The following is a 16,120-nucleotide window of genomic DNA, read 5'->3' on the forward strand; positions in this document are numbered from 1 at the left end:
AGTTTTTATTTTTTCCCAGCTGCTTTGGATGTCATTGCAGCCCTCTGTATTTGTTTTCTTGTCTGTTTCCAGTTGATAGTGCTTCAGTGTACCGTACTCTAATGCAGTAGAATCGACCTCGCCTTTTTGTGTGTGTGGGTGAGGGTCGGGGTGGGCTGCGGAATTGGGGGGGGGGGGAGGGGGGGGGAGAGTGTCAATGGGTGAATGATCGAAGTGTCGGGGGTACGTTCGGCAGATTTTCACGCTTTAAATTTCGCAGTATGTAGCCCTGGAGACAGCCCAAACAAATTAATTTCATCACGCCCTTCACGCGTCGCCCATTGTCGACGGAAAGTGCCGGTTTGTTTCCCATTACAAACAAAGTGATTTTTAAATAGGTACTTTAGGTGCCCATTCAGATTAGTCTAGTCCGGCATTTGTTTCATCTATGTATTAACAGGGCATTAAAACATGAACTGACGCGCGACTACTTCGACCGCCATGGAAGAGCGCTGTTGAGTCACTGCTGGATTACTGGTCATTTTTACGGTTTTGCTGCCCTGTTAACACATACTGATAAAAACAAATACAGCAGTAGACTACTGAATGGGCGGTAAAGCTTCGCTTTAAAAAACATCTGTAAAAACCAATTTGTTTGTAATCGAAAAAATACCCATGTTTTCTATCGTCATGGGCGTCGCATTAAAGACGTAGCGACGCCAGCATCATGTTACAAAAACGAAATTGCAAATTTTAAATGATTTATACAGCTAAATGGTTACAAATAACTGTCGAAACATCAGAGTAAGTGCGCATGACGATTCTTACGAGGGACGCCCTGTATATTTTTTTCGCATTAGAAGTGGATTAAAACTTTCTTAGACTGTCGTAAATATTTTAACTTCTACCGCGTTTTATCTATGCGCTTTTAGCATTTACCGATATTCACAGGGCCAAAATGGATTTCATTGTTTATGTTTTAAAAGTTTAAAATTGAAGGTACACAAACTCTTCCTGCTAGTCACTCAACGCTTCATGTTAAGCTTTATATGTTTCCTACATCTACATCTACATCTACATCTATACTTCGCAAGCCACCTGACGCTGTGTGGCGGAGGGTACCTTGAGTACCTCTATCGGTTCTCCCTTCTATTCCAGTCTCGTATTGTTCGTGGAAAGAAGGATTGTCGGTATGCCTCTGTGTGGGCTCTAAGCTCTCTGGTTTTATCCTCATGGTCTCTTCGCGAGATATACATAGGAGGGAGCAATATACTGCTTGACTCCTCGGTGAAGGTATGTTCTCGAACCTTCAACAAAAGCCCGCACCGAGCTACTGAGGCGCTACAGTCTGGAGCCGAGCGACCGCTACGGTCGCAGGTTCGAATCCTGCCTCCGGCATGGATGTGTGTGATGTCCTTAGGTTAGTTAGGTTTAATTAGTTCTAAGTTCTAGGCGACTGATGACCTCAGAAGATAAGTCGCATAGTGTTCAGAACCATTTGAACCCATTCTTGTATTACCCATCTTTCCACACAGCTTACCTCTATTTTTCTCAGAAATTCGAAAATCTTGCAGCATTTTTCATTGTAAAAAGCTTTTTCCAGGTCGACAAATCGTGTGAACGGGTCTCGGTTTTTCTTTGGTCTTGCTTCCATTAACAGTCGCAACACTAGAACTGCCTCTCTGGTGCCGTTATCCTTCCCAAAGCCAAATTTCAATACTGTATTTCAGCTTTCCACATCACGCAACGTTTGAAAATTGTGAAAATTTTTGCCTGACAAAGAGCTCTGACTCATGCATCCCCTACTTTGTACTATAGTCTATTCAAAATTACTTGAGTATTGACAGCTACGACGGAAGTGGTAGGGAGAAGGCCGGGTCGGAGGCACGGCTCGGAGTCAGCCAATCCCGTGATGGCTGAAGCCGTAGCCCAGCAGGCATTTGCACTCTGAGGTGGCAAATCTCAGTCCACAACACGTCCACTTGTGCCGCGATTTAGCTGCAGTGAGTGAGTCTGTGCGATAGCTGCACGCTGTGTTTGTGTTGTTGCAGGTTAGGAGTACCATATTGTTTCTGTGACAGTTATTCGCTGTCTTCTTTAACATGTCAGAAAAAAGTACATCGAAAGTTAGAAGTGGAAAAGTTCGATGTCGTTCTCGTGGACAGGGGACTGCTTTACGAGGATAGTGTAGAGAAATGGTTTGTTCGTTAAGAGCTTACTTTGAGAGTGATAAACTTAATGGTGGTTCACTACTCTCCGTTAGCAAGGTGGTAGATGGAACGGCAGCAGCCCTGAATATCAACAAAAACATTGTCGTAAAAATTAGGAAGGAAGTGTTTGAGACAAAAAGAAAGCTGGTGAACCATCCAAACTTGGTACTCCCGGCAAGAAACGTTCTATGGATAAGCGTGTTACAAGCGTGTTACGAATTTTAGATTCATTTGCAGAGGATGCAGTTCATCGACATGTTTACAATTATTATCGCAGAAAGGAACATCCCACACTCTCAAAGTTATTGGTGACACTTAAAGAATGAGGACTTTTCGCTATTGATGGAAAGGGAGGGTATTGCTGCATTGCGATGCTGATTTTCAAGACAAATATTTAGCGTAAATGTTAATGAAGTGGTTTGGTTCGATGAAACGCGAGTTAATTCTGGTCACGTAGTTAATTGGGGGTGGACAGACAATAGATTAAGGAACAATGCAAATGCTGTCTGGTAAGGGGGGCAGACTGATTCTACTGCATGCAGACACCTCGCAAGGTTTCGTAACAAACTGTCTCCTTATCTTTAAATCGAAGAAGACAGGAGATTATCATGAAGATATGAACCACATTTTATTCACAAAGTGGTTTGTAGAATCTCTAATTCCCAGTCTAGATAAAGTGTCAACAATTGTTTTAAACAATGCTCCATATCATTTAGCTGTTGTTGATAAAGCACCTACCATGGCAAAGCGAAAAGTGGAAACGATAAATTGGCTTGAGCGTCGTAACGTAAATGTATATGATGACCTTAAGAAGGACGAGCAACTTGTTACATTAAAGCTAATGTAAATTATTAAGAGACTGCAACACTTAAGAACGACATCATCAGGGGTACCAGTACCATCACAACAGAAAGTATCTCCAGGAATGACTAAGGCAGAATCAGATACAGTAACAGAAAATGCAGCAGGAGTACCTAAAGAAGCAATACTAACAGCAGTAGAATCAACAGCAGCGTCATAAGAATCACCAGCAGTAACAGCAGAAGTAACTCCTCCAGCACTAGAACCAGCTCCTACAGCAGCAACACCATCTCCCACATCAGCAGTAGCAGAACAAACTCCTTCACCAGCAGTAGCAGAAGAAACACCATCAGCAACAGCAGAAGCAACTCCTCCAGCAGAAGCAACTCCTCCAGCAGAAGCAACTCCTCCAGAAGAAGCAACTCCTCCAGCAGAAGAAACTCCTGCAGCAGAAGCAACTCCTCCACCAGAAGCAACTCCTCCAGCAGAGGCAACTCCTCCAGAAGAAGCAACTCCTCCAGCAGAAGAAACTCCTGCAGCAGAAGCAACTCCTCCACCAGAAGCAACTCCTCCAGCAGAGGCAACTCCTCCAGAAGAAGCAACTCCTCCACCAGAAGCTACTCCTCCACCAGAGGCAACTCCTCCAGCAGAAGCAACTCCTCCAGCAGAAGCAAGTCCTCCAGCAGAAGCAACTCCTCCACAAGCAACAACTAAACCAACTTCTCCACCAGCAGAAACAGAACCAGCTCCTCCTCCATCATCTTCAGGGGTATCAGAAAAGAATAGACCAGTCACAGTAAGTATGGTAAAGTATCATCTTTGCCTCAAGTTGAAGCATTACCAAATGATTTGGGAAAACAAGTTATTATAAAACTTGTTGACACTGAAGTGAAACAAACTTCCAACTGTGTTTCATGCAGGCCCAAAAAATCACCAAAGAGCAATGAAGATTTTTTATGGTTTATTCAAAGGAAGTCCAACTGTCACCTAACACAGATTCCAGGGCTGGAAAAACAATTTAATGTTCTCCGTTGCCCCCATAATAGTGTACTCCTTCCCTGCTGTGACAGAAACTCTATTTTATTTCTGCACTTATATGTCTCTGAAAAATAAAGCTGATGAGCTTGGTGTTGTTGTTGTGGTCTTCAGTCCTGAGACTGGTTTGATGCAGCTTTCCATGCTACTCTATCCTGTGCAAGCTTCTTCATCTCCCAGTACATACTGCAACTAACATCCTTCTGAATCTGCTTGGTGTACTAATCTCTTGGTCTCCCTCTACGATTTTACCATCCACGCTGCCCTCCAATACTAATTTGATGATCACTTAATGCCTCAGAACATGTCCTACCAACCGATCCCTTCTTCTAGTCAAGTTGCGCTACAAACTTCTCTTCTCCCCAATCCTATTCAGTACCTCCTCATTAGTTATATGATATACCCATCTAATCTTCAGCATTCTTCTGTAGCACCACATTTCTAAAGCTTCTATTCTATTCTTGTCCAAACCATTTATCGTCCATGTTTCACTTCCATACATGGCTACACTCCACACAAATACTTTCAGAAACGACTTCCTGACGCTTAAATCTATTCTCGATGTTAACAAATTTCTCTTCTCCAGAAACGCTTTCCTTGCCATTGCCACTCTACATTTTATATCCTCTCTACTTCGACCATCATCAGTTATTTTGCTCCCCAAATAGCAAAACTCCTTTACTACTTTAAGTGTCTCATTTCCTAATCTAATTCCCTCAGCATCACCCGACTTAATTCGACTACATTCCATTATCCTCGTTTTGCTTTTGTTGATGTTCATCTTATACCCTCCTTTCAAGACACTGTCCATTCCGTTCAAGTGCTCTTCCAAGTCCTTTGCTGTCTCTGACAGGATTACAATGTCATCGGCGAACCTCAAAGTTTTTATTTCTTCTCCATGGATTTTAATACCTACTCCGAATTTTTCTTTTGTTTCCTTTACTGCTTGCTCAATATACAGATTAAATAACATCGGGGAGAGGCTACAACCCTGTCTCACTCCCTTCCCAACCGCTGCTTCCCTTTCATGCCCCTCGACTCTTATAACTGCAATCTGGTTTCTGTACAAATTGTAAATAGCCTTTCGCTCCCTGTATTTTACCCCTGCCACCTTTAGAATTTGAAAGAGAGTGTTCCAGTCAACATTGTCAAAAGCCTTCTCTAAGTCTACAAATGCTAGAAACGTAGGTTTGCCTTTCCTTAATCTAGCTTCTAAGATAAGTCGTAAGGTCGGTATTGCCTCACGTGTTCCAATATTTCTACGGAACCCAAACTGATCTTCCCCGAGGTCGGCTCCTACTAGTTTATCTATTCGTCTGTAAAGAATTCGCGTTAGTATTTTGCAGCCATGACTTATTAAACTGATAGTTCGGTAATTTTCACATCTGTCAACACCTGCTTTCTTTGGGATTGGGATTATTATATTCTTCTTGAAGTCTGAGGGTATTTCGCCTGTCTCATACATCTTGCTCACCAGATGGTAGAGTTTTGTCAGGACTGGCTCTCTCAAGGCCATCTGTAGTTCTAATGGAATGTTGTCTACTCGCAGGGCCTTGTTTCGACTCAGGTCTTTCAGTGCTCTGTCAAACTCTTCACGCAGTATCATATCTCCCATTTCATCTTCATCTACATCCTCTTCCATTTCCATAATATTGTCCTCAAGTACATCATCCTTGTATAGACCCTCTATATACTCCTTCTACCTTTCTGCTTCCCCTTCTTTGCTTAGAACTGGGTTTCCATCTGAGCTCTTGATATTCATACAAGTGGCTCTCTTTTCTCCAAAGGTCTCTTTAATTTTCCTGTAGTTAGTATCTATCTTACCCCTAGTCCTCTAGCCATCCCTGCTTAGCCATTTTGCACTTCCAGTCGATCTCATTTTTGAGACGTTTGTATTCCTTTTTGTCTGCTTTATTTACTGTGTTTTTATATTTTGCCCTTTCATCAATTAAATTCAATATTTCTTCTGTTATCCAAGGATTTCTACTAGCCCTCGTCTTTTTACCTACTTTATCCTAAGCTGCCTTCACTACTTCATCCCTCAAAGCTACCCATTCTTCTTCTACTGTATTTCTTTGCCCCATTCCTGTCAATTGTTCCCTTATGCTCTCCCTGAAACTCTGTACAACCTCTGGTTTAGTCAGTTTATCCAGGTCCCATCTCCTTAAATTCCCACCTTTTTGTAGTTTCTTCAGTTTTAATCTACAGTTCATAACCAATAGATTGTGGTCAGAGTCAATATCTGCCCCTGGAAATGTCTTAAAATTTAAAACCTGGTTCCCAAATCTCTGTCTTACCATTATATAATCTCTCTGATACCTTCTAGTATCTCCAGGATTCTTCCATGTATACAACCTTATTTTGTGATTCTTGAACCAAGTGTTAGCTATGATTAAGTTGTGCTCTGTGCAAAATTCTACCAGGTGGCTTCCTCTTTCATTTCTTACCCCCAATCCATATTCACCTACTACGTTTCCTTCTCTCCCTTTTCCTACTCTCGAATTCCAGTCACCCATGACTATTAAATTTTCGTATCCGTTCACTATCTGAATAATTTCTTTTATTTCACCATACATTTCTTCAATTTCTTCGTCATCTGCAGAGCTAGTTGGCATATAAACTTGTACTACTATAGTAGGCGTGGGTTTTGTGTCTATCTTGGCCACAATAATGCGTTCACTATGCTGCTTGTAGTAGCTTACCTGTACTCCTATTTCTTTATTCATTATTAAACCTACTCCTGCATTTCCCCTGTTTGATTTTGTATTTATAACCCTGTATTCACCTGACCAAAAGTCTTGTTCCTCCTGCCACCGAACTTCACTAATTCCCACTATATCTAACTTTAACCTATCCATTTCCCTTTTTAAATTTTCTAACCTACCTGCCCGATTAAGGGATCTGACATTCCACGCTTCATCCGTAGAACGCCAGTTTTCTTTCTCCTGATAGTGACATCCTCTTGAGTATTCCCTGCCCGGAGATCCAAAGGTGGGACTATTTTACCTCCGGAATATTTTACCCAAGAGGATTCCATCACCATTTAACCATACGGTAAAGCTGCATGTCCCCAGGAAAAGTTACAGTTGTAGTTTCCCCTTGCTTTCAGCCATTCGCAGTACCAGCACAGCAAGGCCGTTTTGGTTAGTGTTCCAAGGCCAGATCAGTCAATCATCCAGACTGTTGCCCCTGCAACTACTGAAAAGGCTGTTGCCCCTCTTCAGGAACCACCTGTTTGTCTGACCTCTCAACAGATACCCCTCCGTTGTGGTCGCACCTACGGTACGGCTATCTGTATCGCTGAGGCACGCAGGCCTCCCCACCAACAGCAAGGTCCATGGTTCATGGGGAGGCGGGGAGGGGGGAGAATGAGCTTGATATACTATAAAGAAGTAACAAAAGAATGATTTTATGTGTAAACGAACATTGGTTAAAGGAAGAAGATATAAACTGTATGTACCATCAGGTTTCAAATTAGCTACCTACTACTGCAGACCCAGTGAATCTTATGGTGGTTCATCCATATATGTTAGCAATAATCTAGACTTAAGGTTTTCTGTTCTTAAAGTTAGTGACTTATGCACTAAAGGTGTTTTTGAAGCAGCTGCTTTGATTATACCTAGCATACAGCTCATAACGTTTTCTTTATATCACACTCCTGAAAGTAATGTAGAACAATTTATAGAATGTTTAGAAAAACTTGCGATCAGTATAGAAAAGAATGCTAAATACAAAATATTAATTTTTGGGGATCTAAACATAGACATTAGGAAAATAAAAGCCAGTAATGTTAATTTAGTAAATATATTAAGATCCTATAATCTCTTCCGTGCTAATGAAGTCCTACAAGGCATTTCTTCTGTCTTGACAATCTAATAACAAATGTATACAAATGTGATTTCGAGCTAGGCTTATTTAATGTCGATTACCTGTCGTACCATAGAGGTATATGGGTGAAACTAACTACTGTAAAACCAAAAGAAGACCAGAAACAAACTCAGTGTGTGAGACTATTTACAGATAGAAATATTAGCAAGTACAGAGAAGAACTTAAGTCTATAGCCTGGAATACTGTTATACATTCCTCCAGAAATGTGGATGAAGCCTTCAGCACATTCCTCAAAATCATTTCTGAAATCTTCCATACATGCTGTCCACTGTATAAAAAACAGTCAGGAAACCTAGCCACTCAACTTTACAGAAGTGGTTTTCACCTCAATTACAAAAACTAGGACTATTGGTAACTACTTATCATGATAAGGTCAAAAAGGGAGCAGTAGATACAGAAACTTACAAAAATTAGAAAAGAAAATACAGATCTGAAATTCAAATAGCCAAATGTAAAGCAAATGGTGATTTCATTAAAAAATCACACAATAAATGTGAGGCCCCATGGAAATTAATAATAGCAGAGCTATGAGGTGTGGCTAGAAAAAAAACGGACTAGTACTGGTGAAACAATAAAACGAATGCAATAAGGCTGAAAGTCGCGTGGCCTGTCACGTGACTCTCGCTCCGCCTACTGCTCGAGTTTCATCTGCCTCCTGCACTCAGTCTGCCCGTGGCGTCTGTTTTAAGTAGTTGACGTTTTGTCTGTGCGTCGGAAAATGTTGAGTGTACAGAAATAACAGCGTGTTAACATCAAATTTTGTTTCAAACTAGGAAAAGCTGCAAGTGAAACGTGTGTATTGTTACAACAAGTGTATGGCGATGATTGTTTATCGCGAACACAAGTGTTTGAGTGGTTTAAACGATTTAAAGATGGCCGCGAAGACACCAGTGATGACACTCGCACTGGCAGACCATTGTCAGCAAAAACTGATGTAAACATTGCAAAAATCGGTAAACTTGTTTGACAAGATCGCCGTTTAACAATCAGAGCAGTGTCTGAGTTAACAGGAGTTGACAAGGAAAGTGTCGAACAAGTTTACCGATTTTTTCAATGTTTGCATCAGTTTTTGCTGACAATGGTCTGCCAGTGCGAGTGTCATCACTGGTGTCTTCGCGGCCATCTTTAAATCGTTTAAACCACTCAAACACTTGTGTTCGCGATAAACAATCATCGCCGTACACTTGTTGTAACATTACAAATGTTTCACTTGCTGATTTTCCTAGTTTGAAACAAAATTTGATGTTAACACGCTGTTATTTCTGTACACTCAACATTTTCCGACGCACAGACAAAACGTCAACTACTTAAAACAGACGCCACGGGCAGACTGAGTGCAGGAGGCAGATGAAACTCGAACAGTAGGCGGAGCGAGAGTCACGTGACAGGCCACGCGACTTTCAGCCTTATTGCATTCGTTTTATTGTTTCACCAGTACTAGTCCGGTTTTTTTCTAGCCACACCTCGTAGGTATTGATATAAACTATAAAGACAACACAGATGCTGCTAACGTCACTGTTGATGATTTCAATCACTTTTTTGTCAACTCTGCCAAACTTAGTCTCTCAACTCAGGAGAACCAGAATTCCAATTCTACACATGCACCTATCTTTCAACCAACATCTGACAGAAGTTTTCAACAAAACGTTACAAACATACTTTCAGCTTGTAAATGGAGAGAAGTACAAGTAATTGATATAATTAAAGCAACCTCTAAATTAGCCATATCTGAAGATGTTTATGGCCTGTCAAACTTTGTAATTAAAAACTTGTAGTTCTTATATCATATCCTCTTTGCATACTGATAAACTGGATGCTCTCTAGTGGAAACTTTCCAGAATGTCTCAAAGTCAGTTGTCATACCATTTTACAAAAAGGATGACAAGTCCTGTATCAATAATTATTGCTCAATTTCGCTTGTGCATACTCTCTCAAAAATAATAGAATATTGCATACTGCAGCAAATATGCATACACCTATCTCACAGTAATATATTAAATGATTCTCAGTATGGATTTAGGTCTAACTCACCAATAGTCAAAGCAGTTGAAAATCTTATCTCTTTTGTACTAAGCTCATTCAAGTCAGAATTATCTGCTGAAGCCATTCTTATTGACTCAGTTAACCACAAATTATTATTAGATACTGTGTTGCTATGGAATCAGACACTTGGAACTCTCACTAATTGAATCATACATCAGCAACAGAAAACAAAATGTAAAACATAATGGCCAAAAGTCACAGACTCTAAGTATAAAATGAGGTGTTCCTCAGGGCTGAGTGCTTGGCCCTCTACTATTTATATTATTTTTAAATGACTTTATGAGTAACTTACCCTGTAAATCTGTCCTCTATGCTGATGACACAACATTAGCTAAGTGCAGAAAAGATATAAACAAATTGAAGGAAGAAAGTGAAGATGTCTCAAAATATCTGATATCCTATTCAAAGCTACTGAGTTAACTATGAACCATGAAAAGACTGTCAAGATAAACTTCAGTCTATCAAATAGTAACACTGCATTATCATCTGTTAAACTACTAGGGATATACGTTGACTTGCAGTCAACTTGGGACACACATACAGATTATGTATGTCGAAAGTTATCACAAGTTATCTACTTACTACCCAAACTACACACAAGATTTATTACTTCATTCATACTACACCTTCTTTCACTGTCATCTACATTGTGGCATTCTTTTATGGGGTAAGGCGTAACTCCCTAGGAGCCAAAAAAATTTTCACTTGACAGTAAAAAGCAATTAGACGTCTTTATGGAATCAATGACAACAAGACCTCATGTACACCTTACTTTAAAGACTTAAAAAATTCTCACAGTCCCATTTCTTTACATTTATTGTTGCCTATTAAACAGAACACTTAAACCACTACACTATAAGGGAATCTGTTCGTCAACACAATACTCGACAAACAAATATGATTGATATACCCACAACCAGGCTTAAGAAAACCTAATCTAGCTACAACTACACGGGCAAAAATTAATCAAACTTTACCTGCACAGACTCAATTGGTTTCACTGGATATTTTCAAAACTAAAACCAAAGTTTAGGTGAAGGAAAATACTTTCTATAGTACAGAAGAATTTCAGAATAGTTGTAAAGATGACCTAATTTATTGATAAACTAAGACTTACTGTTGTGTATAGATATGGGTGTAGAGGCAGCTGTAAGCTAATAGGGTACAACACTGCTATATTTTTTATCATGTAATATTTTGTTATATGAAACATAATGTACAAATAGCTATAATTCCTCTAACGACATCGATTGCATGTTAATGCTGACAAATTAAGACTTACTGTTATGTACAGATATGGATGCAGAGGCAGTTATAAGCTAATAGGATAAAACACTGCTATATTTTTACCATGTAATATTTTGTTATGTAAAACAATTACAAATAGCTGTCATTCTTCTGACAACATTGATTGCATGTTAATGCTGAAAGATGGATAAAATAAATAACAGAGTTGTTCACATGATATTCTTTGGACTATTGTCTGTAAACATGTGCCACATCAGTGCTCTTGGAAGAGAGCTGTGGTGGTGACATCACTTTGTCCTAGTTCCCGTGTAGTGATTTGCAAAGATGGAGAATAATTAAGGACTTCGTAAAGAAAGGTATGAAAGCAAAGGACATTCATGCTCATTTCCAGAATACACTTGGGGAGTCTGCTCCTTCATAGTCAACTGTTGCCAAGTGGACAAATGAATTTAAATTTTGTTGGGATAGCTTAGATGGTGATTCGCCAAGTGGTCAGCCATGACGTGTCACTGCTCCAGAAATAATTGCAAAAGTGCACGAAACAGTCATGTGTTATAGCCAATTGAAAGTGCATGAAATTGCTCACATTTGCCAGATGTCATCTGAAAGGCTACATCACATTTTAACTGAAGAATTAGAAATGAAAAGATCATCTGCAAGATGGGTGCCATGACTCTTGATGCTGGATCAAAAACGCATAAGAATGGACATACTGGAACAATGTTTGGCCCGTTTTAGCAGAAACGAACAAGATTTTTTGCGCCAGTTTGTGACCACAGATGAAACTTGGGTGCACTGCTATACCCCAGAGATAAAACACAGTCGAAGGCAGTGGAAACATGCTGATTCTCTGCCACCAAAGAAATCAAAGACAATTACTTCAGCGGGAAAGGTCATGGCATCAGTGTTCTGGGATGCAAGGGAATTCTGTTTGTACATTATCTCCCCGCTGGGCAAACAATTGCTGGAGAATACTATGCTAACCTCCTGGATAAACTGCAACAAAAGATACGCCAAATAAGGCCAGGTTTGTCAAGGAAGAAAGTCATCTTGATTAAGACAATGCGCGCCCACACACGTGCCATCGCCACGGCAAAATTACACGAACTAAGGTGTGAATTGTTGCCTCACCCTTATTATTCACCTGATTTGTCTCCGTCAGTTTCCATCTCTTCCCAAAACTAAAAATTTTTCTTGGTGCACGAAGATTGACTTAAGAAGAATTGATAACTGGAGCTGACAATTATTTTGCAGGCCTGGAGGTAACTCATTTTCGAGATAGGATCAAAGTACTGGAACATCGTTGGACCAAGCGCATTAATCAACAAGGAGACTACATTGAAAACTAAAAAATGTTTCAGTGATGTAAGTACTTTTTTCTATTCCATTCCGAAAACTTTTCAGACTACCCTCGTATATCGACAGTCTCATACATTCCAAACACCAACATAAATAGTCGGTTTATTGCCAGTTTCCTAGTGATTTTTGAAATGTCGATGCAATGTTAACTGTCTCTTCCGCCCTGTGTGGTCTTAAGTGTTCAAACCTCTGTTAAATTCTGATTCTAATAGTGGATCCCTTATCTCTTTCTTATCAACTCTCATTGCTTTTTCTTCTATGATGTCATCATATAAATCTTCCACCTCCTAGAGGCCTTCAGCGTACTCCTTCCACCTATTCACTCTCTCCTTTGCTTTTAACGGAGGAAACCCCAATGCACTTGTAATGTTATAGCCCTTGCTTTTAGTTTCACCAAAAGTTACGAGTTTTATTGTACGCTGAGTCTGTCCTGAAAATTATTTCTTTTCGATATCTTCACATTTTTTTCATGCAGTCATTTCGCCTTAGCTGCCCAGCACTTCCTATTTATTTCATTCCTTAGTGACTTCCCTTAAGTTACCTCAACGTTTTTGTACTTCCTTCTTTCGTTGATCTAGCAAGGGTGCCGACTTTCCAAAATTTCTGTGGGTGCATACCAAGAGCAGAATGTAGTATATGTTTTCTTGAGAGCCTCATTATTTTTTAAAATGATTACCTTGCATTTATAATCTTTTATAAACACTGCCTGTGTTATGAAGAATTGTGATTTGATAAAGTAAAATATACCAGTACTACAAGCATACACTGCCGGCCGCGGTGGTCTCGCGGTTCTAGGCGCGCAGTCCGGAACCGCTCAACTGCTACGGTCGCAGGTTCGAATCCTGCCTCGGGCATGGATGTGTGTGATGTCCTTAGGTTAGTTAGGTTTAAGTAGTTCTAAGTTCTAGGGGACTGATGACCACAGCTGTGAAGTCCCATAGGGCTCAGAGCCATTTGAACCATTTGAACAAGCATACACTGAGCTGCTCTTGCTCAGTCAGTAGCACAGCTGACTTGCAAGCAACAAAAATGAGATCAAACTCTGGTTCAAATGTATTTGGACGAATTAGACACAGGCCCACCTGCAAAAATAAACTTCCATACACCGCAATTTCCAAAATATGAAATCGACCAACTGGCAAAAAAAATATGGGCATACAATCGTCAGGCTGCCACCATACTTCTGTCACTTCAACCCTATAGAGTTGATATAGGCCCAAATTAGAGGTTGCGTTGCCAGGAACAACCAAAAATTTACGCTCTCCGCAGTAGAAGCACGTACTAAAGAAGCTATTACTCACGTTACCTCTGAAGACTGGAAGAAAGCCGTCAAACACACACGCAACATTATGGATAGAGCATGGCAGTATGAAGGTGCTTTGGAGACTTCAGTGGAAGAGATGATTATCTCTCTAAATGACAATAGTTACAGCGAAACTTCAAGTGTCTGTAATAGCGACGAGAATGATGTCAATGGGGTTTTACCATTATTCACATAGAGATGCAACACAAACGGATTCAGCTACACGTTTCGAGTGCGCAGTTTGCACTTGTAAGTACTGGCATAACAAAATTAATTCACATTAAGTTTTGAAATTTGAATATGACGGCGTTATCGAATATTAATTCCAAAGAAAGTACATTTCTAGAATTCAATCTGTGCATACATATTACAGTATACAAAATAATGTCTGCAATAAATTGATCGTTTTTGTATTGTTTTTCTTTCTCAGAACAGATGTTGTCCAATTTAAGATACCAAACAAACATTATTTTATTTTTTGTTGTGCTGGAAATAAGGATGCATATAAGAAGTATATCAGGTGTTTACAGATATAGAGATCTGTTGCCTATCGCTACTGTACGCGAGCAGACGATTGCTCTTCATATTATTTACAATCGTGTATCTCGCATTAGAGATCTTTGACACAGTTAAGGTTTGAAACAGCTGAAAATTTGATGTTTTCTTGACATTTCATTCGCATGTCGAAAATTTGATAAAGTCATCGAAAAGTTGTTTCTTGAAAACTATCGTTTTATTGTCTACATAAACATTTTAAAAAACTAAAAATGAAACCATCGCATAGTGAATCTATTTCGCAACGAGCTACCATCGGCTCCACATTTAAAGATCTAATACTTAGAGTGTGTGAGCGAGTTGAATGAAACATGAGATTACGCACAAGTTCCGTGCGGGTCTTAGTAACTCTGTCCCGGGCTCACCTGTGCTGCTTCCGAACTGTCAATCCTAAAGTAATTCTGAATGCACTATAGCTATTAATGTGTTAATAGCCCTTCAGTCTACAATATAAGCTACTGTGTCCTCCAAAGTCATTGTCTCAACAAACAAAACAACAACAGTCCAGATTATTTGAAAACGATTTCACTGAGATCAAAAATGTCGCTATTGTTACGTTACAAAAAATTACTATTTAGTTAGTCTGTAACAATCGGCTTCCATATATCTCAGAGCATTCTTTATTATTGCCCATTTATGACAAGCTGATATTTTAAAACAATTGTTGATGAATAGAGTCAGCTTTTGTAACATGCCACTTGCAAGGAAATATGAAAGCAAGCTGAAAAGATGGAACTTCAATCATGGTACAGTGCAACTGTTATTCTTGGGAGTGCGTCCATCTTGGCCGAGAAAGGCTTGGTTGCATTTGCGCAATGACATCTCAGACACAGACATGTTTTAGAGGGCAGGAATTTTCACTTCCATATCAGCATTTTAATAGTTCATTACGTTTTGAGAGAGGCAAATGAGAAATATTTATGTTATTTTGTTTTTATCAAACTAAAAGTTTTGTGGATGTGGCGCACCCACAAGATTATGTATGCAGATGCCCAAGCCCAGGTGCACCCATGTGGTCAGCATGCATGCAATCAACTAAAGTGTTTATTCTGTTACTCATGGTTTCTTTGCAGTTGCCTTTCTTGTACCTATGCTCTTCTTTCCAACTTCTGTGACCACATGTTTTGTAGATGTCCATTCCTCTTCAACTGAACTGTCTATTGGGCTCTCCATTATCTTGATGTCTATAACCACAGAGGTATAAAAGCATGTGTCTTCATTCCTTAATACTTTCATATCTCACTTCTTTGCACGTTGATTCTCTCTAACTAGTCTCTTGAACTTCAGCCTCTTATCATTATTAATAAATAGTGATCAGGATTTGTATCTGTCCTGGGTATGCCTCACAATCCAGTAGTATTTTGGTATCTTTGCCTGACCAAGACACATTCTATGTGAATCTTTTTGCCTCTCCTGGCCTTTTCCCGAGTATTCACTGTCACAAGCTAAAAATGTATATCAGAATTCAATTAGCTTTTATCCTCTCTTGTTTCTACTGCCAAGCCTATATTCTCCTATAATACTTCCTTCTACTCCTTCCCCTACTACTGCTTTCCAATCTCCCATGACTAATAGATTCTTATCTCCATTTACATGCTGAATTACCCATTCTTTACCTTCATACTCATTTTATATCCCTTCATCGTCTGCTTGCAACATCAGTATATATACATGAACTATTGTTGTTGGTGTAAGTTT

At 39.7% G+C, this 16,120-nt stretch overlaps 1 protein-coding gene across 1 annotated transcript in view; it reads left to right on the top strand.

Annotated features, from left to right (window-relative positions):
* LOC126234292 (uncharacterized) overlaps window positions 1-16,120 on the top strand; it is a 131,154-nt gene that overhangs the window by 22,789 nt on the left and 92,245 nt on the right. The window contains exon 2 of the mRNA XM_049942978.1: window positions 3,224-3,786. Within this exon, the coding sequence (XP_049798935.1) occupies window positions 3,224-3,786 (563 nt within the window). The remainder of the gene's footprint in view (window positions 1-3,223; window positions 3,787-16,120) is intronic.

Source organism: Schistocerca nitens, chromosome 2 (genome assembly GCF_023898315.1).
Source record: "Schistocerca nitens isolate TAMUIC-IGC-003100 chromosome 2, iqSchNite1.1, whole genome shotgun sequence".
NCBI classification, from domain to species: Eukaryota; Metazoa; Arthropoda; class Insecta; order Orthoptera; family Acrididae; genus Schistocerca; species Schistocerca nitens.